At 43.9% G+C, this 21,601-nt stretch overlaps 2 protein-coding genes across 2 annotated transcripts in view; both read right to left on the bottom strand.

The window, feature by feature from the left end:
* The window catches only part of LOC143365473 (organic cation transporter protein), a 568,421-nt gene that overhangs the window by 272,354 nt on the left and 274,466 nt on the right, over window positions 1-21,601 (bottom strand). The gene's annotated exons all lie outside the window — the stretch shown is intronic.
* On the bottom strand, window positions 17,801-20,095 carry LOC143365482 (uncharacterized). Its single transcript, XM_076805700.1, has 2 exons — window positions 19,887-20,095; window positions 17,801-18,505 (listed from the first exon to the last, which is right to left on the bottom strand). The coding sequence occupies exons 1-2, from the start codon at window positions 20,007-20,009 to the stop codon at window positions 17,963-17,965; spliced, it is 666 nt and encodes a 221-aa protein (XP_076661815.1). The 5' UTR covers window positions 20,010-20,095; the 3' UTR covers window positions 17,801-17,962.

Below are 21,601 nucleotides of genomic sequence, written 5' to 3' on the forward strand. Positions count from 1 at the left end.
ATTGCTTTAGAGGGTTGTTTCACAGAAAATTAATAATTTCGCCAACTCCCGAGGGAGCACAGTAGAATTCTGCAAGCTTGACTACAATCTACAGATGGAAAGACTCGATCCCGAAAATATTCAATAGTCAAAACACAAAGTTGAAAGATTTATTATCCGACTTCACGAACTTCCGAATGTACAGTAAAATTTTGCAAGTTTGAAGGCGAAGCAGCGCGCTCGCAAAGAAATTGTTCGCCGCACAAAGAGTCATCCGCCGGTTTGTGTTCCGCGAAGCAAGTTCCGAGTTTCGCCGAGCGAGACCGTCGGAAATTTCCGCCGATCCGTAAAGTTCGTTTAAACAATCCAATATTTTATCATCTTCTGTCCACAGGACGTTCACTGTCTGACGTAACTGGCGGGCCGGGGCGAAAGTTTCGCTTGCCGAGGGCTACGTGCTGTAGGACAGGGTAGGGACTCTGTCTTTGTAAGCCGCGGAGGTCACGAACACCGTTTCCGAATAGAAACTATCCGAATACTCATTTGCGGGAGCTGCTATCCCCGGGTCTCTGTGGGCTCTTCGTTGGCGGCCGAGCGAGAGTGATACGGCGCGCGCGGCGCCCGGGAAATGGTACCTCGATGCCCGATCGCGAGTCGGGATAACACGGGCCAAGTTTTGAGAAATGTTTGCCCGAAAGGAAAATATTTAACTAGGCGGCAGGGCGCCGGGCGCACCGGTCGAAAAACAGATTGTCTTCGCGTTCAGCCACCGTCGGATCGTCCGCGATAACATTTGCCCGTTCCAGTTGCCTCCGCTGCCATTTTCGCCAGCGAGCCGACCGTGCCGCCATTTCCTGTAGCGTCGGGGCCCGTCGAAAACACCATTGTTTTGCGGTTACTTTTCGTATTCAATTTTATTCCCCTGCGGACGAGCTCCTCTGCCAGCAAAAACATGATCGAGCAACGAGCATCGGGTAAATTTTCGTTCGATACATCATCTGTTCCTGAATTTAATCTTCATAGTCAGTTCCTCAGTGCGTGATCTTGTTGCATGAAGAAGCTTGATCCGACCTGTACCATTCATTGAAAAACACTGTCGCTTCATGTGTCCTTTTCATACTTAATTTCAACCCTTTGCGGATGAAAGTCACCCCTGTAACGGTAGAAATATGATCGTCCTCGAATGACAGCAAATTAATTTTCTGTCGGTACATCTTTCTCTTCATTTAATATTTATACCCTGCTCTTGCACGCATAATCTTGTTTTATGAAAAAGAAAAAATACGTATGCGTCAATCTGGACTATCAAAATCCAATTTTGTCTATTTTCCGGCGAATTTTCAACAATTATTGAAATCACAGCAGATTTTGGATGTTTGTGAAAAATGAAATAATTGAGACTCGTTTATCTATTGTCGCAGTCGCTGATAATAATTATAAAATGCACTGTATACAAATATCTGTGGACACTGGTTCATTAAAATTTTATATGGGCAATTTTATATGCAAATGGATGAAATACGAAATCTTCCAACGAAGGAAACATGTAATGCCATCGGTACACACCATTTGAGGAAGCAGTTTAAGTGTCCCATTATCCAGTCTGTTTATTTCGCGATTTGGACCGAAAACGAATGAAAAACAACGGCCGAGGACCGTCGATTGCCGAAAATGGTAATCGAGCCGAGGCTGCGAAGAAGTTGGCCGAAGTTTCAAGCGTTTCCGGGCCGCGTGAAGAGGGTTGCGTGACGATGTTAAAATATGCAAACTTGGCTCGTTCCTTTTTGCGCTGCGAGGTGAAAATTAGCAGCCGAAAGTTGCACGAGCGCCGAGTTTGCCGGTGCGTCCGGTAAGAAGCCCGTCGAAAAGGAAACGGGCAAGGATCTCTGGATCGGGCTCGAGTCGATCGAGAACGGGATTTCGACGCGAGAAACGACCCGGCCCGAGTCGGCCCGACGAGCCAGCGAGCATGCAAATCGAATTTTAAGCAAGCCGAACGCGCTGCTCGCAAATATTTGCGCGACAGCACATAAGTCGGTTGTTGCGCGAGTGCAATTTTCCGTCGCGGGTCCTCCGGGCTGGGAATGATCGCAGGACCTCGGATCTATTTATCACCGGACGATTTTGCCGAGGAGCGGTCTCGCGACCCGACGCAATTGGGAAATGAGCTGGGTTCCCGAGCGCGACGCCGCTCGCGGATAAAAGAAAGGATAACGGATAAGAATGGCCACCCTCGGCCATACCAGCTCCGGGAGCGAAACTTGAAAAGTCACATAAGATTCCACTCCGGGAAGTATCTTACTTTTTTATCACGCGATCGTTCCCCGGAGGGACGAACTTTCGACGATAAAGAAAAGCTCGGCACTTTCGATCGCGACTCGCGAAATTTGAGGGTCACTCTCGCGGGGAGCGCACCCCTATCGGACGCAAGGGGGTTGTCGAATCTACAACCGCGAGGGTGGAGGCTGCAGATGAAAAGTGGGAAACGTTTTAAAGGGATCGATGACTCTTTGAAATCCTTGCCTTCGCCGAAGCGGCGAGCTTCGCTCGCCCGAGAATGCGACACTGTGCGACGTTGTATTTCCCCGGTAACGATTATGGTTACACGGGGTCTTAGGGCGAAAGTAATCCCGCAGAATGTGACTGGAGTGCGCCGGAGCGCCGGCGAGCGTCGCCGAGGGTACAGTCGGCAATCAACGCGGAACGGCGTTACGAAATAGTCACGCTACTTGCCGCCGGTAGTTTCCTGTAAACATACAAATCCAGTTATGGAAACTTCAATCAACTGTCACGCCCGTGCGCGCACCACTCGTTCGGAAACTGCTTCCGCGACGTCGTTAATAATTTAGCTTAACTAGTGTAGTAGGGGACACGTTGCGGGGCCAGATCGATCGGCGCCGGCTCCGCGTAAATGCACCGTTTGTGGCCACTTTCGACACTTTTCACGCTCCCAGCGCGGCCGTTTTCTAAATTATGCGACGAGGAAATCGTAAATCCGGCCAGATTGTAGCGTATCGTTTTAATGTACCTGTTAACACATTCGCGATCGGCAAATTTTTTCCGTTTCGAATACTGTGTACCGGCGAAAATAATGAAACTCTGAAGCTGGTTGCCGCAAACTTGTATCGCCAAAGCAAGGATTACTTAATTTATGAAATTATTTAATAATTTCAATTTAAATCCAACCCCATTAATGCGCCTAATGTTGCCGCATTCAGAAACAAAAATTGCAGGACGTGAATTCACGTCAATGGCAATCAAGAATAGAATTTTAAATGACGCGAATTCACGTCAGCGGCAATTAGGAATAGAATCTAAAACGACGTGAATTCACGTTAGCGGTCGCGAATGTGTTAATTCTACGCGAAACGATTCTACGCGGCGAATCCTGTCTTCGCCTATAAAACAAAATGTAAAATTTGTTCTTTGGGCATGTCTAACTTCGGACACGATCGTTTTTTAAATTGCACGAGCAATAAAGAAACACCGTTACCTGTACACTTGTTCTAGACACAGGTACTGGTGTGAAAATATGAGTAAAAAGATATGAAAATTAGAAAACAGTGTGTACCATCCTTGTTTCCTTCAATCGTTCATAACTAGACTGCGGATCTTTATGCAAAATAAAATTTGTATACGTCAATTGCAATCTATAGGAGCTAAGTCAAAATTTATTTTGCTCATTAATCATTTTTATATGTCAAAAGTTGTATATCGACACTGTTAAACCTTTCTAATCGTTTTACTGTTTTGAATTACACCTACTCATTTTTGTCATAAATGCATAAAATCCGTCTATCCATAACTCACAGGTTCCTAAATAATAATCGAACAAAAGACTGCGGATTATATGCATTTATAGGAAAATTGAGTTGGCGAAACGCAAATTACAAGAAACATTTGAATTTAATATTACTGGTACGTTATGTTACAACCTATTAAAATTAATCAGAGAAGAAATCAATTTTTATGTAACTAATCTTTCATGCAATTGACGCAAATACCCTTTATGGGGTGGTTACATTCTTTTGCAGCGTCATATGGGGTTCAAACAGCGCGCGGTCCGCTGCGAATCGTAGACTGTCGGGCAGCGTCGGAACCCGTCGTGTAGGTCACCTTGAATTCTCGATATATGTCAACAATACGGGTTTTGCCAGCGTCCAGTATCGTCCAGGAGGCATACCCGAGCTATGTTATGTTTCGCGAGGCTCCTTGAGCTTCGTGGCGGCAGTGGGGATAATTCCGCGACGTTTATCACCCAGGCCTTGGCGACATATACAGAAAAATTAGCGTATTTTGCTTTAAATTTACGAAATGCTCACCGTTTTACATTATTTTCATAGGTACAAAATTTTCTATCGCTACTTTATTTTCTTTGTTCTGCAATTTTATCTGAGAAGTATAAATAAATATCATCTCATAAGCTCGCGTCGCTTTATTCAAACATAACCTAGCAACAGATACAACCAGAAACAGAAAGCGAGTAAATGTTCAGAACGACGAGGATTAAATGATGGGAAAGCGCTCGATCAAAAATTTTCGGGAAACAGGATAATCGCGAAGGTGTCCAGAACTGGTGCAGCAGCCGTATCCGATGCATCTGGCCTATCCGAGCAACGGTCTACGGCGGAACAAGGTTGGCACGCGTGAATACGCGATTCCCGCGGTGCATCGAGCCACTTTATTACGCTAATTGCGCGCGGCGCATCCATTTACCGAATTCCAAAGTAAGGGTTTTCGGCTCGTGCCCGGGCTGGCTGATCGCAGGAGTGTCGGGCCTCCGTTCATCCCCCGTGCACATCCCTCTATCCCTCTTTCTCTTCTCTCTCTCTCTCTCTCTCTCTCTCTCTGTCTATGTTTCCTCGTCGGTCCTCCGCGCGTTTTACATCCCCCATCCCCCGGTCGCACACCCCCGCCCATTTTCCTTTCGCTGCAACCGGGGCTTACTCGTACGCCGTGTAATTTCACGCTTACGGGCATGCACGCGTTTTGCATACTGGCTGTCGCACGGCTGCACGCCCGCTGAAATACGACGGAGATCGAGCGTAGTTATGTCCCGCGCATATGAGGCGCGAGCCAACTTCCACGGTTTACGCGCCTGCCCGCAATATGTCATCGGAGGGAACGGCCGGGGCCCCCGAAGCAGCGAAGTCGATGACTGCGTGCCAATTGGGAACCCTCGGTTCGTTACGGAACCGCTTGCGAGTAAAATTAACGCGCTTTGACCCCCTTCCCACACCTCCCCCACTTTTTTTTTTTTGTGGTAATGTCCCTTCACGCCACAGCATTCTGTTGAACGAACCCACCCTCTTTATCATTAACACGCTTTATCCTCTCTTCCTTTTTTTTTTTGTTTTTGCCAACGGTCTTTGGCCAACTCTAATGCCTCGTTAAACGTAACGCACCCCCTTCACGAGACACGGACAAATTTCACAGAGCGAATTTCGAACCTCCTGCCAGAAAAATTTCGCGTGTGCTCAACTCTTGCGGAGCTGAATTTACACGTTAATTGTCAGTCTAAGCAGCTACCAAAGTTCCAAGATATCTGATTAATTTTTTAATTGTGTCACTCCTTTTTTTTACTGTCTTATACTTCGTCGGTCCCAACGAAATTTTGATTTACAACCGTACGAATTATTGTCGAATGTAGTCAAAAAATTGTGTCAGTCATACACGATAAATTGATATATGTGACAATTAAAGTGGTAGCTGTCCAGATTCATGGGTATTTTCGTTCAGTGGAAGTCTGACAAATTATGATGTTTCGTAGTAAATCTTTGACTGAACGAAACGACGCTTAGTGTTTCAGCCTAACTCGCAAGAAACATTAACCGCCAGCTAACGCACTCGCCGTCGCAGGCAATCAAAGTGACACGCCACCCACCGACGCGCCCTCCCAAAAAATCATTCATCATCCGCCCGTGGTCTCCCTTTACTCTTGAGGAATCGTCTCGTCGCTGTTCCAACGTCGACGAAAGTGTTAACAAGCCTGATTCCCCGTGTCTAGCACTTAAACTGTCATTTAACCCAGAGGTGACTCCGAGTCTCGTCGCAACTGACGCAGTCTCAAGGGCCGGTGTTTCGACTTCGCCTATTTCCGAGGCTTCCGTTCACGGCGCACAGTGGCTGAAAATGCCATTTTCGCGCTCTAAAATAATAACTACTAAACCATTAGAGATAATTGAATGAAATTTAATAGGTAAAAGGGTAACATTTATAGCTTCAAATTGCAACAAACATCAATTTGAATTTACACGGTGTTTATTAATTGCACAGGTTTCAAACAAATTATAGAATAAGTGGAATTAATATACCTGTTCTTCTGCATTAATATTCCTGAAGTAAATCTGTAATTTCTGATAGATTTGTTGCAAGTTGTCGCAAATGAATTTTTCTGCATCGTTTAGTCAACAAATCGTAGTTTATCACAGTGTAGCCGTTGTTAGGTTCTATTAGGTTCCGGCTAACATATGCATACTTAAAGTTCAAATTTAGGTGAAAAACTTGTGCTCACTTGAAAAAACTATAATTTTCAAGATGTAACAACAATAGCTTTCTTTTAAATTGCACTTGAATATTGGAAAAATCATGTGAAAGGAGACAATTTCAGGTTCTTAATTTTTTCCTCGTACTTTGCCGGTCTCCTGTGGGTCGTGGTGGAGGGATAAAAATTTTTTTTCGGATTTGCTTCCTTTGGAATATTCTCAAAACATCCTCATCACTCATTCATTTAAAAACAAAAAGAAATTTTCCATTTTCGATCGCCGAAATCGCGTCTTCGCCCACTGTGCTGCGTAGGTAAGCGTGCATTTGCATGGGGATTTCAGCCCCCTTTCACCGTCAACATCCTCGTCAGCTAATTCACACCTGGCTGCGGCGTGTCCGCGCGATCGAATCTCTCTCGGCCGCGCAGCCGCCGCGCCGGCTCCGGCGCTCTTCCGCTGATTCAGATGACTCTGATACGGCAAAACGAAGACTTTGAATGATAAACGGACGCGCGCCGGCCCGGCCGTACCGTATCCGGATTCCCGCGCACGTTTATTAGACGAGATTTATGCCGTTAAAGGCCCGGGAATTGGTAAACCGATCGCGAAACGGCATTCCCCGCGCTCGTTTCAATAGGCTCGCGCGAGGAAACCGCGGCTTCGGCTTTTTGCTCCTGGGCCGTGGACGTTCTTAATATTTTATGGGGCCCGCGTTGTCGCCTCTGCATTTACATCGAATACCATCGGGGCCCGGCGCGGGGCGGCGGTGCCGGGGAGGCCCGGGCCCCAACGAGAAAAACTCGGACGGCTAGATTTTTAATAGTCGCCGGCGTCGAACCCGCTGAATCCCGAACAATGTTATCGCGTTTCTCCCCGTGGGGCGAGGCCCCGGACAAAAAGGAGAAGGAGACCGCAGCAAACGTAAATTATAATATTCTGCTATGGAATGTTCCGCCCCTGGTCTCCGTGCAAGGTGCCGCACCGTGGCGTATTAACAGGTATTTTTTAAGCATTGTTTAACTTGGGGATCTTCTTTTAAAAAATAATCCCGAGAGAAATCAGCGGGTTGCGTTGCTGAGGGTGACTGAGACCAAATTTGGAATAACGCACCCTTGCGGGGAAAAAATGGTACAACGTTGACTGTATCGCTTTCCTCCTAAGGGTGGACCATATTTTTGCTGGTATATGGGTGTCGCGTGCTCCGTGAAGCGTCGCTGTGGCCCCGCTAGGGCTGACAGCGTCGAGGCCACGCCCACTCAAGAGTCTCCGAACAAAGAGCCAGAGATAAATCAAGCTAAAGACACTCTTCCGATACGAAATCGAGGGTTCTTCAACACCCTTTGGTTCGTTGCTTCAGGAAGAAATTCAGTGCTCTTTAAGGAGGAGAATATGATGCCTTCACCTGAATTAGATTCATAGGTCCAGGCAGTTGTTGCAGGACATCAAAAGAATTATAGAAAAGTTCAGAGTTACTGTCACTATCATCCCAAATTCGTCAGAATCACAAATGATGAAGCACTTAATCATGTACTATTCTAGCGCAAGTTATATGGCATCCGAAATTAATTTGTAATCTTCGTGAACTACACTTTCGGTTGTCGTTAGATATTTTTACATTGATAGCTGCGTCATTAAAGACTGCCTTTATACATATTTTGGCCTTTGTACACCATTGTAATTTACGAATACAAGAATTAAATGATATATTGATATATTGATATCGAATTTATTGATATATGTATGTGCATAAAATGAATACTGTTCCGAGAACTATACTTTGTACTATACTTATATTGTACATCCTGTGTAGATTAGATTGTTGTGCTCAGTGTACTTGGCGGTGACTTTGGCACCTGAGATGGAGCCGAGGTCTTCGTGTCCGCATACTAACTCCTGTGCGGTATATACCTGACATAAACAAACATAAGGGTTTCGAATAGGGCTTTCTCGCGTAGTTGTGTTTGTTGTGCTGTCGTAGTCAGTCGAAGTATGGCTTCCTGAGAGGGAGCATCATTGAATTACATCGTTGCCAATGCAATCTGCGTTTTTCTCTTTCATTATCTGCTTCCTATAGCCAATATTTTGTCATATTGTTTACCTTTGTGTATATGTAATGTAAGTGTGCAATATGTAATATAATAATAAATCTCACGTGTGATTTCTAACAAAAAAAAATTCAGAGTTGAAATTATGTTCTTCAGAGTTAAATTGTTATGGTACATAGGGTCCAGGCTGAACGAAGGCATTTATGGGACACCGAGCTGGACCACCCAAAGCCGAGAGCAACGAAGCCACGCCCACTCGAGACAAAGCGTGCATTCTTTTATATCTGCGTGACATTCTTTTATATCTGTACTATTTTGCAATATGTAATATAATAATAAATCTCACGTGTGATTTCTAACAAAAAAAAATACAGAGTTGAAATTATGTTCTTCAGAGTTAAATTGTTATGGTACATAGGGTCCAGGCTGAACGAAGGCATTTATGGGACACCGAGCTGGACCACCCAAAGCCGAGAGCAACGAAGCCACGCCCACTCGAGACACTGCACGCCGACACAAGATGGCAGGTCGCCTTTTTATCAATTTCGGCGTTTGAGTACGCTCGTGGAGCAGATCAAGAGAGGAAGAAAAAACGGAGGAGGCGACGCGTCAATTAAGCGTCGTTTTATCACCGGGTCGAGTTTTCCATCAGCCAGCGAGCCCGGTAATTAATCGCGCGCGGGCTCGAACAACGTTTCCTATAATTTTATCATTACATCCGACCTAACGCGGGCACGGGCACGGGCGCGCGAGACAGATTCGACGGTAATAATTAAAATCTTTCGGTTCAGTGGGCCGTGCGCGCGCGCGCGCGCGCGTTTCACTCCCGCGAGGACGGAGGCAAAAAGTTGGTCGACACTTCTGGGAAACCCGGTGAAATTCTGTAATGCTCGTCGCCCGGCTTTTTCACGACACGATTTCCTGCCGGACGCCCCGCCGCGCTGAAATCGAATCGCCGCGGAATCGGCTCGCCGTTCCCATCGATTAGGTCGCATTCTCGACTCTTTCCGGCGACCCTTTACGGGATCGTTCTGTCCCTTTGGGATGATAGAAATAAAAATGTTATCGAACACCGCAATTATTAGGGGGGCCCATAAGTAATCACTTATTTTGAAATCTAACACAAAGTTTGTAGTAAATTCAAGTTTTTATTTCTGACTACATTATATAATCTGCATCATTATCAAGGACAGTTCGCCATCTTTCCTGCAAATTTTCAATCCCCCTCTTATAGAAATCCAGGGTTCGTGAAGCAAAATATGACTCAAGGTGCCTCCTTACATCTTCTACAGAAGTGAATGTTTTATGTAAAAGAATGCGTGTTTCCTCTTCAACAATCGGTACGGAACTAAAGGAAAAACAAATTCTTTGCAATTAATTGATTACCCCTTATATTACCGAATAATACCGTGCCGCTTGTGAAAACGGTAGAGAGCGATTTTCGAATGATTAAAGGCTCCGAACGATGCGTTTTATCTTGATGAAATAACTCGAATAAAACGAACTCCATTTTAAAGTCCACATCGTGCTCGATAAATGCACTAATTCTTAAAAAGACGTATTTCATCCCGGTGAAATAGACATTTTTTCGGATTAGGGCATTCATCGAACACGATGTGGTCTTTAAAGGAAAATTCATTTCGTTCAAGCTAATAGATCTGCAAAATGTTTCATGCTCCTGTATGAAATGTTTAATAAAGCTGCCGTTCATCGAGTTTCATTTCACTGTACCCATTTTGCTGGTATTTTCAAAAAATGTCTGACTATACTATCGTTGATGTAATAATAACGATAATATTTGTTTACGTTTGTTAATCCTTCACGGATGATAATTTTGTATGACAATATTCTCTTATGTTTTTTCCCCCGGATATTTAATAACCAACAAATTTCATGTATACGACAAAATTATGTCCGACAACAAGAATGGTTGATCAAAATTTTCTGTGTCAATTGCAGGAGGCAGGAGCTGCACAGAAATTGAATTCTACTAATTGTTTGAAAATCGTGCAATATTCTTGAATTTTTCTGGTATATTTACTGTTTCACTTCTTCTTCTATATCCATTTCTGTCTTACTTTCATAAAATCCACCATCTATTGATAGGTAGTACAAAAACAGTAAGAAGAGCGCGCTTTTTATTGGCCGTCCGATGAATGCACATCCCCAGTAGGGAGCCCCGGTTCTCTCACTTATCGGACAAGCGCTCGAATAAAATTTCAATTAAACGTCCGAATATTTATCGAGAAAAGGGGTGTCTTAACGAGAGAATACACATGTTCCCCGGGCATGGTGCGCGGCCAATCGGCGCGTGTAATCTTGACAAGGCCAGGTGCGTCGTTAGACGTCAAAAGCATTGAAATGCAGGCGGGCAGTGCGTCGCTGATGAATGCACGGACGCGTCGCTTTGAAGCGTCGCGTCCAGCATCGGGAAATCAATTTCGAGGATCCGGGGTTGGGATCGATCGACGCGTCGCGATCGAAATAAAAAGGAGTGTGCCGGGAAAAAGTTTCGGTGGTAGTTTCCGACCACGAAGCGGACACCGAAAGACACCGCGGACGATCAGATACGCGGAACGAAAGCTTCCGTCCCGGAGAAAAATTACAAGCCACCGGTGGCCGGGCGTGAAAAAGATGAATCGCGCGCAGGAGCCGGTGTTTTACATGCGATGCGCCGATAGACCGCATCCACGGAGGAAATAACTCCGGTATATGGGCGTCGATAAAAGTTCCGTGGCGAGCATGCTAATGCATTACAAATACGCTCACAATACGAGCCGAGGGCGTTCAGCGGCGGCGCGCATAACGAAACCATAAAGACGGATCACCGTGCCGCGATAAAAAAAAGGAACGCGCTTGAAATTAAGATCCTGACGCCGCTGCGGAATGGCCGACGGATCCAACTTCCGGTGTTCCGTCACGTTCGCAGTTATTCCTTTTTTCATTTCTTTGTCGACGTAAGACAATACCCGCTACTCTGGAACTCGTCGCGTTAAAGAATAACAGCCGTTGCATGGATTAGCGATGCTGATGACGGCGGATCTTTGTGCAAAATAAAATTTTCTTTCTGTGCAAACAAACTGGAGTAAGGTGGAAAATTGTTTTCTTTTTTAATAGGCTGAATTACTGTCTCAAATTACGCCTACATATTTTTCTCGGAAATGCATCAAATCCACTACTGATGGAAAACAAACTCGGACCGTGAATATTCTTTATGAGTTTACACTGCAAACATTCGTAATTGGAATTCGTTTTATAGGCGTTGCGCGGTCGACAATAAGCAGGATGCGGACTTTTATGCGAAATACAAGTTTGTTACATTAATGGCTTCGACAGGAGCGAAATAAAAATTTCATTCTTCCCTCAATTATTTCACCTAGCTAAAACTAATATATTTACAATCTTAAGTTCGGAGAATTTTCTGAAATTTTTACTGTGACACATTTTGTCTGCAAATTTGGTTTTGTTGAGCTACTTTGATTTTAGTGGATTTCCTCGAGGTTGTAATTAGGCAATCAACATACTAAACAACAATGTCACGTGGACAATTTACTTTAGAAATCAATCTCGGAGAATTCACAAATCTCTAATATTTCCTGTAGATATTTTATAGAAAATGCTTAAGGAAAATAGAAAACTGAAAAATCGTGGTAAAATTTACGCCGATGCACAAGATCCACACAACATTCGTAGAAAATATTTTCAATCATTCTGCTGGCCCGTGCTCGATGCAACGAGGAATACTGTAAAAATTCGCTGAATACAGTTGCTGCAAAAATATGCATTCTTGAAAAAAAAAAACTGTACTTCATTCTCATCACCTTATTACAATTTCTTTAAGACATCGATCAATAACCCTAACCCTCAATGACTCCAATAAACCTCACAATACACGTAATAAGACGTACACATATTTGAATAAAAGTGGAGTTTCATACTCGGCAACATTTTATCCGGGCATCGCGGAAAGAGTTACATACCGGCGAACTTTTGGCGGGCACTGTATGAATAAATAAAAATACATCTGCTATGCGCCGTGCACGACGACTGACTGGAAGCTTATGCTCGCGGGGAGCGGTGCATCGTGTTCGATCCTCCCGCCTAATCTTCGCACAGATCATTGTGCAGCTGCGCTCGGCCAGAAAAATCCACGGTCCGCCACCGTTTTCTTTTTGCGTCGTCGTTATCGGAACTCCTGGGAGAGAGAGCCGTTCCTCGTCGGCGGATGGATGGAAAAAAAAATATTGTTGTAATCGGGGGACGGGGTTCCGCGCAAAGTACGAGAGACGCGACGATTTTTCCGGTCGGCCAGCTGTCCCCTTGTATTGACTTTCTCTCATCGAGATGCACTGGAATAAAACGGAGGAGAAACGTTCGATTCCGCTCCGACTCTGGCGCTCTGTTCGAGGCGGCCGGCAGGGGCGGGGGTGGGGACGGGGAGGACGAAGGGAGGACGGCTATTATTACAGGCTTTTGGGTCCAATAACTCTTCGGCTCTCACTTGTTGCTGTAGTCGTCGCGCGAAGGGCATCGCCGCGTTTCCCTTTTCAGGATTTTTCGCCGCTCGAACGGAACACCGCACCGCTCGAAATAAAAGTATGGTCGACCGTCCGGTCGACGATCGAACCGAACCAGGTCGATGTTCGAAAACCATTGGAAACTTTGCAACAATCTCCAAATCGTTTTTTAAAAATATCTTCTCTAACGAAACTACCTACCTGTATACTTTGGTCAGATGATTGAACAATCTGATGATCGCAACCTGTTTCAAAGTTTCTCAATCTAAGGTTTTACGGAGTACTAAAGGTGATTATTATTTTACTTCGTCGAAATAACGAGAATATGTCTATTCAAATTTTTAGTTATTTTGTTTTTATAATGTGTACTCAAAGAAATAAATATGGTGAATAATTTTAAATAAATGTTGGACGGTGCTGAAAACAATTAGAAATTTTGGTACTATCTACAAGCCATTTTTTAAAATATTGTCCTAAAAGAAGTTGCACGTGCAATTTGATCGGACAGTTAAATACATTTCTAATAATTGGAACGTGTCCTAAATTTTATTCATTCTTAAGCACTATTATTTAATTCTGCTTATAAATTGGATGGCAGTTTGGTCCAATTTATTTCTTGCAAACTGATCATGATTTTGGCGATTAATTCTTTGAAGTACGAAGAGCACCCTCCATTTCGTCGTAGAGCTTGTATCAATTTCGTTTAATACAATTTTTAATTCAATTAAGGGATATTAAAATTGTTATTAGCCGTCGTACATTCTTCAGAAATAATTATACAAAAGATCTTATAATACCTAACAAGATGGGTAAATTTTCGTGCTGAGAATTGTCAGGTACAAAATTTGAAATTGATAAAAGGAAGGTCTTGAAAGTTACAAGCTGTGCATAAACATTGTACAGCAATAGAAAAGAATAACTGTGCTATAAATGCAGATATTTGTAACAACTAATGTTCCTAATCAATAGTCTCTTCAGATCTGACATCGTCGCAGACATAACAGCATAACACCATTACGACACCATGACATAACGCCATTTAAAAGGCTCCCGCTTCCCAGTCTATTTTTTCAATTAATTATACACATTAATTTCTTTCCGATTCCAAATTTCTGGTTCTCCGCACGGGTCACGAACGAAAATACTTGCGTCACGTCTCCAGTTAGTATAGCAGGGGCTGAAACTGTCATTGTTTATTCTGCAACGACAAGAAAGGGATCTCTTACGTTCCGTCGGATCAAAACGACCCTTAATTTGTTGAGCGATGGGTAATTTCGTTGTCCTCTGACCGGGAAAGGAAAGTTTTGCGGCGATCGTTCCGGGGGCTTAAATGAATTTCTACGGAGCCGCCTCTGATCTCATAATCTCGTTTTTTTCGCTCGCTCGCTCGACGCGCCGATTCCATGGATAAATAACTTTGAAAGTTCGCCGAGTTGTTCGTCCGAGTCGCTTTGTGACGCGGGACTGCCGACATTCCGCCCGTTGTTCAACTATAATCCCGACGGGGATGAAATCTATTGCTGGAAACGAGGGAGACGGTCGGCCGTTTAAGTAACTTTCTTGTTTAACGCGGCAATCGTCGAGCTTTCTTTCGCGACGAGTCGAAATCCGGAGCTGTGGCGTTGGAGAAGTCATTCTTATTCGACTCCAATTTCTTTTAAATTGATACATCACCTACAATTTTAATTGTGAAGCAACCAGTCACCCCCAGTAACGTCAATTAATAATTTATATTGGAATCACAGTGATTTCTCTATATATGTCGCCGAGACCTCGATGATAAACGTCGCGGAATTATCCCCACTACCGCGGGGTATACCCCGTGAGAGGTTGCGAACCAGTGCAAACATAACACGGCTCGGGTATGTCCCCGGAACTATAGACGACAATGGCCAGTGTAATTTTCGGAGGATCTACAGTAAAGTCTCGATCTAAGCCGATCGGATCTACACGATCTTAGTCAGTTCGCCTATCCCCTCCACTGGGGGGCCTCGGTGGTCGAGCAGTGTAAACATGCCATAAATATTTTTTATGGTTAAACCGTAAGTGGTTTTCAGAAATTCTGTTGTAAACTCGCACTAATTGAATTACCGCGTTACTACGGCACTAATTAGCGACCGAATCCACAGAATTGCCAATTTTAATGTTCCATCGGCGATACGTAGAGCTGCTTGGTTTATCAAATCAGTACTTGGTGCGTCGGATAACGGGGCAGATTCGATTATCTAATCGAATCGAGTGGCTCAAATGAAGAAACGCCGTCGGCAGTCCGAATATACTGATTCGGAATGAAAGTGGCACTCGTAACGAGCTTATCGGATCGATGTATCGCGCATTTTACCGGCCCGTCACATTTCCTTGATCAGTGACGTAACGGTGGCATCTCGTTATCGCGAGAAATCGGATCCGGTCGCGGTGTTAAAATTAATTACGTTACGTCACGTCGTTCAGCCGGATTGTGAATCACGAGCGATCGAGTACGGGACATTGTTTATCAGGAACGACAGTCGGTGAAACCGGAATAGCGGACAGAGTTGGAGGGGGGAAGGGGAGTAAAAAGCGTTTTCGAAGCGAAGTCGACGGAAGAACGGAAGATTGTTTAACGCCGGTGCTGGAATAATCTCATTTAAAGGCAATTATTCCGATCAACAAACTCGTTCGTGCCGATGGGGAGGGGGAGTTTTCCCCATTCGTCCGAATGGATATTTTATATTTTCCAGTCGAACGGCTCGGAACGATTACCGGCGGGGGAGGAGGAGGGGTAGGAGGAGGGGAGGGCCTGCGCTGATCGTTTCCGTTTTCGTTGAAATATTTAACGAAGCCCGGCTGATCAGCGGGACGGGAAGAATTAATTTTTCAAAGAGGCGGATGCGGACGCCACTTGATTCCCCCGTAAATGCCATCAAAATTCCACGGGTGCCGGCACTCGATATCCAGTCCTCGATATCGCGATCCCTACCATCCATACAAATCGGATTTTACCAAATTGGAGTACAATTTTCACGAGCGCGTGGACGAGTCGTCAGTGCAGTCGCTTCACCGAAAAAGAATGAACGGGACAAATGGATACGGCTGAGGGAACGAGTAACAGGGAAGATAAAAAGTCGAACCCGAAGATGGTACGGAGAAGAAGAAGAAGAGGAAGACGGTTCTAAGTCGGTTGCGGATGATGAAGCGAATCAAGTAACAGTGGTGGCTTACGTGCGATGCAGCCTTGAGAGGCATCGCCCCCGGGGAGCATTTCCTAGAAACGCGTTAGCAACGAAACGTCTGTGCTTAGAATTTTCAAGCGGCGACGACTGAATTACATCCCCCCGTCACGGAATCAATGGCACCTGAAAATACGTAAGCGGTGACAACCGGGAACGATGTTATTCCGCGCGCGCCACGATCCACGGTTAAACTCCTCGCGGGAATTTTAATTTATTCCAAAGGCGGTTCGGCGACGGAAGAAGCTGGCTTGGCTGGCTACCTAGCAGATTGTTAGAGATGTTCCGCCTTGTACGGGACCGAACTCTCGATCCTGACGAGAATTTCTGGATCTCCAGGCGGCTCGAGAGTAGCTCGGATTCGCGTAACGCGCTGCGCCACGTTCATTCGTCTTTCAGCCGCCGCCGCCGTCGCACAGTGTCGCGAATGGCCATTTTAGGTGGAAAAAAGTCACGTCAGAAAATAGATATAACATTCATATATTCTTCTTTCGGAATGTTTACCGAGCCTAATTGTACCCATAATAATTCAATTAATAGCGATATAAGTATCGAAATCAATACGTGAAAACTCCGGACCGTAATACGGCGAAATCGTACGTTTATATTTGTTCTAAAGAAAATTATGTCTGAGCAATAAATATGAATATTTAAGCTTCTATGCACAACATTCTATATTAACATAAGTAAATATTTACGTTAATGTTCACCAAGTTGGTTAATAAAGTCCTTCAGAATAATTTTTAAAGATTTTTTAAGTACCAGTTTTCTATGCCGGTTAGTGGACTTTAATAGAGCAGAACTAGAAAGTCTCGAAAGATCACATCTTGAAATTTTTCTAGAACGAGAAGTTAGAGAAATGAATGGAGAAATGAAGAGCTAGAGAAATAAATTACTCTCGCTCGCTCAATCATTTATTGACCATTAACGAAAAAGGATCAACATTAAAACAAAATGAACGATTCATCGAATAATTTATTAAACACCAGCGACAGATACAAACATAGAAATCGTATACAGTAAATTCTCGATATATGTCAACAACACGGGTCTTGTCGGCGTCTTCTATGCAAGGGATTATGCAGTCCCACGTTTACCGTAAACTTATTCTTTTTTGTTGCTGTACGTGCAACATTCTGTAGATCTTCGCGAGGTGCATAAAGATCATTCAATTTCTATTTGCTGCTTTTTCTCGAATAAACTTGTTATTTCAAGGACGGGAACAGTTACAGTGATTTCTCGATATATGTCAAAAACACGGGTTTTGCCGGCGTCTTGTATCGTCTAGGAGACATACCCGAGCCGGTAGTGGAGATAATTCCGCGACATTTATCATCGAGACCTTCGCGACATGTACAGAGAAATCACTGTATTCTTAATGCGCAATCTAGGACTCGATCATTAAATCGTCTTTGCTTCGCCTAGCGCATTAAACATCCATCATACGCACAAAATTATTCGCTTCAAAATTATCTTTCCGTTGAATTAGGTGTTAAAACCATTCGTCGTTAGTCGTTTGCGGATTTTATGCATTTATGGCAAAAATAAGGGGATGAAACACAAAATAGAGAAAACATCGAATGAATTTAATATTACTGGTACGTTGTTTACAACCAATCGAAATTATTAAGAAAAGAAATCAATTTGTATGTAATTCCTTTTTCTCGTAATCGATGAAGGCAAGTTCTATTTTGCATAAAAATCCGCGATCAGAGTCGTCAGTTGAGCTATTCTTCAATGTATGTTGTCCATTCCTCGTTTGTCGTACTCGGAGGCTCAGTTGTGGTACTCGGAGACCAAGTTGTGGTATTCGGAGGCTCAGTTGTGGTACTCGGAGACCAAGTTGTGGTACTCGGAGGCTCAGTTGTGGTACTGGGAGACAAAGTTGTGGTACTCGGAGGCCCAGTTGTGGTACTGGGAGGCCCAGTTGTGGTACTCGGAGGCGAAGTTGTGGTACTCGGAGGTGTACTAGTCTCCGGAGTAGTGGTCTCCGGAGTGGTGGTCTTGGGAGTAGTGGTTTTTGGAGTAGTGGTCGGCGCAGCAGTGGTTGTCTTCTTAGGCACAGCAAGGACGGTGCACCTCATCGAGATTCCCCAGCTCGGCTTTCCAATAGCGGACACGACTATCGAGTCATCCCCTATACCCCCTGCCACGGGCCTGATGCTCACTATCCATGGGTTCCATGCCACAACACTGACGAACGAGATCTGAGACCCTTTGGGAGCCTTCGCTTCGCACCACGCGATCTGTGGTCTTCCGAAGATCCTCGGCTGAAACCAAGCAGTTCCATTTTAAACGAATCCTGAAGTTCGCGACGAAATTCTCCGACATTTTTCGGTTCCGTTAACCCCTAAAGCACGGCGCACAGTGGGCAATTTGGACAAAATCGGATTCAAAATCAAGGAACTTTCGACAGGAATGAGGTAGGGCGATGAAATCTTTTTTAAATGAAAGCTGCAACTTTGTAGAATATGGGAAAAATAGACAGATTGTGGTATGAACGTTTGTTAACCTCGAGAAAATTCGTTAAACGCGCACAAATTCAAGAAAATTTTAGTTTTTCCAATACCACGCGCGGAAAAAATTTTTTTTTAACATGCTATATATCATTTCCCATAGATTTTTTCACGCTGATTTCAAATCTGGTACCAAAATTTGTCTACGACCTCAGGATTTTGCAAAAAATAGATTTTTGTGACAAAGACTAATGAAGTCATTTTTTCGTTGAAATGATTGGATGGTAATAATCTCTCTATTTTTCCCATATTCTACAAAGTTGCAGCTTTCATTTAAAAAAGATTTCATCGCTCTACCTCATTCCTATCGAAAGTTCCTTGATTTTGAATCCGATTTTGTCCAAATTGCCCACTGTGCGGCGCGCCCGTCCGCAATTCCATCTCCTTAATACGGCGAGCTTGTCCGCAACTCTGTCTCCCGGGCACGGCGCGCCTGGTCGCGGAAGGCATAAGAGCCACTATAGTGGCGTTACCGTTCGAGCTGATGGTTTCCACGGAAGCCACTATAGTGGCGTTCCGTTCAAACTGGTGCTTTCCACGGAAGCCAATATAGTGGCTTACAGTGCTTAAGAGGTTAAACTTTATTAGTTCCATTTAGCGAAGGACGTTTTGTCTAACAGTAATACTTTTTGCTTCTCGAGATAACTATCTGAAAGAATGATTTCTGGCAAGACCTTGTACGAATTAGCTCTTATGTGGATTATTCAGGTCGTCCATTTAAACTGCTGATAAGTGTCTCGTGTGACTCTTGGACTTAGATATTTCAACGAACCCATTTTCGCCCGATTAACAAAATTTTTCGAAGAAGAAAAAGTAAAATGAACGCATTTAAATTTTCAGTAACAGATTATTGACTGATCATTGAAATTAATTTCTGATCGAATGTTTGACAGCAGTGACGTACAGCTTTCTAACTTAACTTCTTGCCAGAATTGCGAATGATTTGGAGATCGATTTTTCATGTTACACGATCTACTACATACAAATACAGTAACGCGAAGATCAAACAATAGCTCCTTAGAGTTGCAGGGCCAGTCGAGTTTTCGAGCTCCATTTCAAAAGTCCATTTCAGAGTTAACATTTAAAGCGAGTACGATGTTCTATGAATTTTTAATACAAAAAAAGTGCTACTTACTCTAGTGATGACTTTATCCATAACGAGAATCTCGCCCGGTTGACGTCTGCCCATGATCAGGTTGTTTCCCCATGCGATCGCAACGAGGGAAAAGCACACGGCCAAAAATACTGCGGCCCGCATCTTCGTTTGCACCGGCACAAGAATATTTTCGTACAAGCTTTGTAACCGCGACGCTTTGGATCTGCTGATCGATCGATTACTCGATACCTTTTATAGCATGTTCTTATCAATCGCCGCTGACAGTTCCCCGAAGATCGACGTTCCGCAAACGTCAAACAACAGCGATATCTTATGTAACGATATTTGTCTATCGTCATTCGCGGAGGTAAATCATTCTTTTGATATAACAGAATTTTTGCGTTCGGTTAGGACCCACACGATTCTTCCAGATCGCCGGAAATTTGCTAGATCTTTTATCTGGATCTCTAGCTGGCTCTTTCTAAACCGTTGGTGATAAGGGGTTATTCATATCGCCGACAAAGGGATTCTAGTTTTTTTTCATCCTCGACTCATGCCAAATTCCGACACAATTAATAATTAATTCGTTCGTCCTTGAGTTAACGCTTCATTTTTTTATAATCTCCTGTAGAGTGACTTTTAATCGAATTAAAATTGAATACATGAAAATTACGATTGTAGGAGAATTAAAAGAAATTAAAGATGTCAATATATCATTTTTCATCTATTCAAATTACTAACTCTCGGACTCCTGCGAGTTCTAGGCCTAGGCCGGGGTCATTTCTGACCCACGCCGATATTTCGCTACAGTTTTCTTTCGATATAAGACGATTGGTCGGGGCCAGCTTTCGTCTTATTTCGGACGAAGAAGAAGAAGTCGTCTTATAACGGAATAAAATTGTACGTTAAGGGTTAAGGGAAAAAATAAGATTCTATGTGGTTTCTATTTCATGCAATCGATGCAGACAAATTTTATTTTGCGTAAAGACCAACAGTCCTGTGACTACTATCGCAAACAACATGAGCCAGATAGAAAGTCCACGTCTTTGTCAGCAATGCACAAAAGCACGCTGCAATTGTGTACTGTAAGAAAGTAGGAAGTTGGAGACCGGCCACATTTTTCCCATGGAAATGCGACACACGAACAGTGTTAACATAGAAATCGGTGTCCGGACGTAATCGGATCCGTCATCTAGGTTTCGCATGGTGCTGACGATGCTGCATCATGCCATTGGCCATTGAACGTCACCGCGTTGGGGACTTGGCAAGGCCCGATACCACAAGATGCGGTGGATCGTGTTGACCGAAAAAAGTGTGTCCGTGAGAAAATCGATGACCAAGCGGCAGCAATCATATTTACGTTCGCAGATATCACGTGATAACTAGGTGAAAACAACTCGCGATATCGTATCACTGCGGATCACAATGGAAGATTTTATAGACCTCCAACAAATTCTGACACCGTACTGTTTGAAAATAAATATTTGGATAACGATCGATAAGAGATTAATGCGATTCTGTAGTTTCAGGTGCGAACTAATTTTCCGCACCTGTTCGTAACGCGGATTCCGAAGGAGCCAGAAAATGTTCAGAGAAAGAGCGGTTGACAGTGAAATATTGTTATCTTACTTTTCGGTAATTGTAATCGTAGAAATAGAAATTTTAATTGGGTTCTCGAACGTGCTACGATGCGACGGAGGAGAGCCTTGCACTTGAATAAAAGTCAGGATGATAAGTGGTTCGTTGAAGTGACT

Source organism: Halictus rubicundus, chromosome 2 (genome assembly GCF_050948215.1).
Source record: "Halictus rubicundus isolate RS-2024b chromosome 2, iyHalRubi1_principal, whole genome shotgun sequence".
NCBI lineage: Eukaryota > Metazoa > Arthropoda > Insecta > Hymenoptera > Halictidae > Halictus > Halictus rubicundus.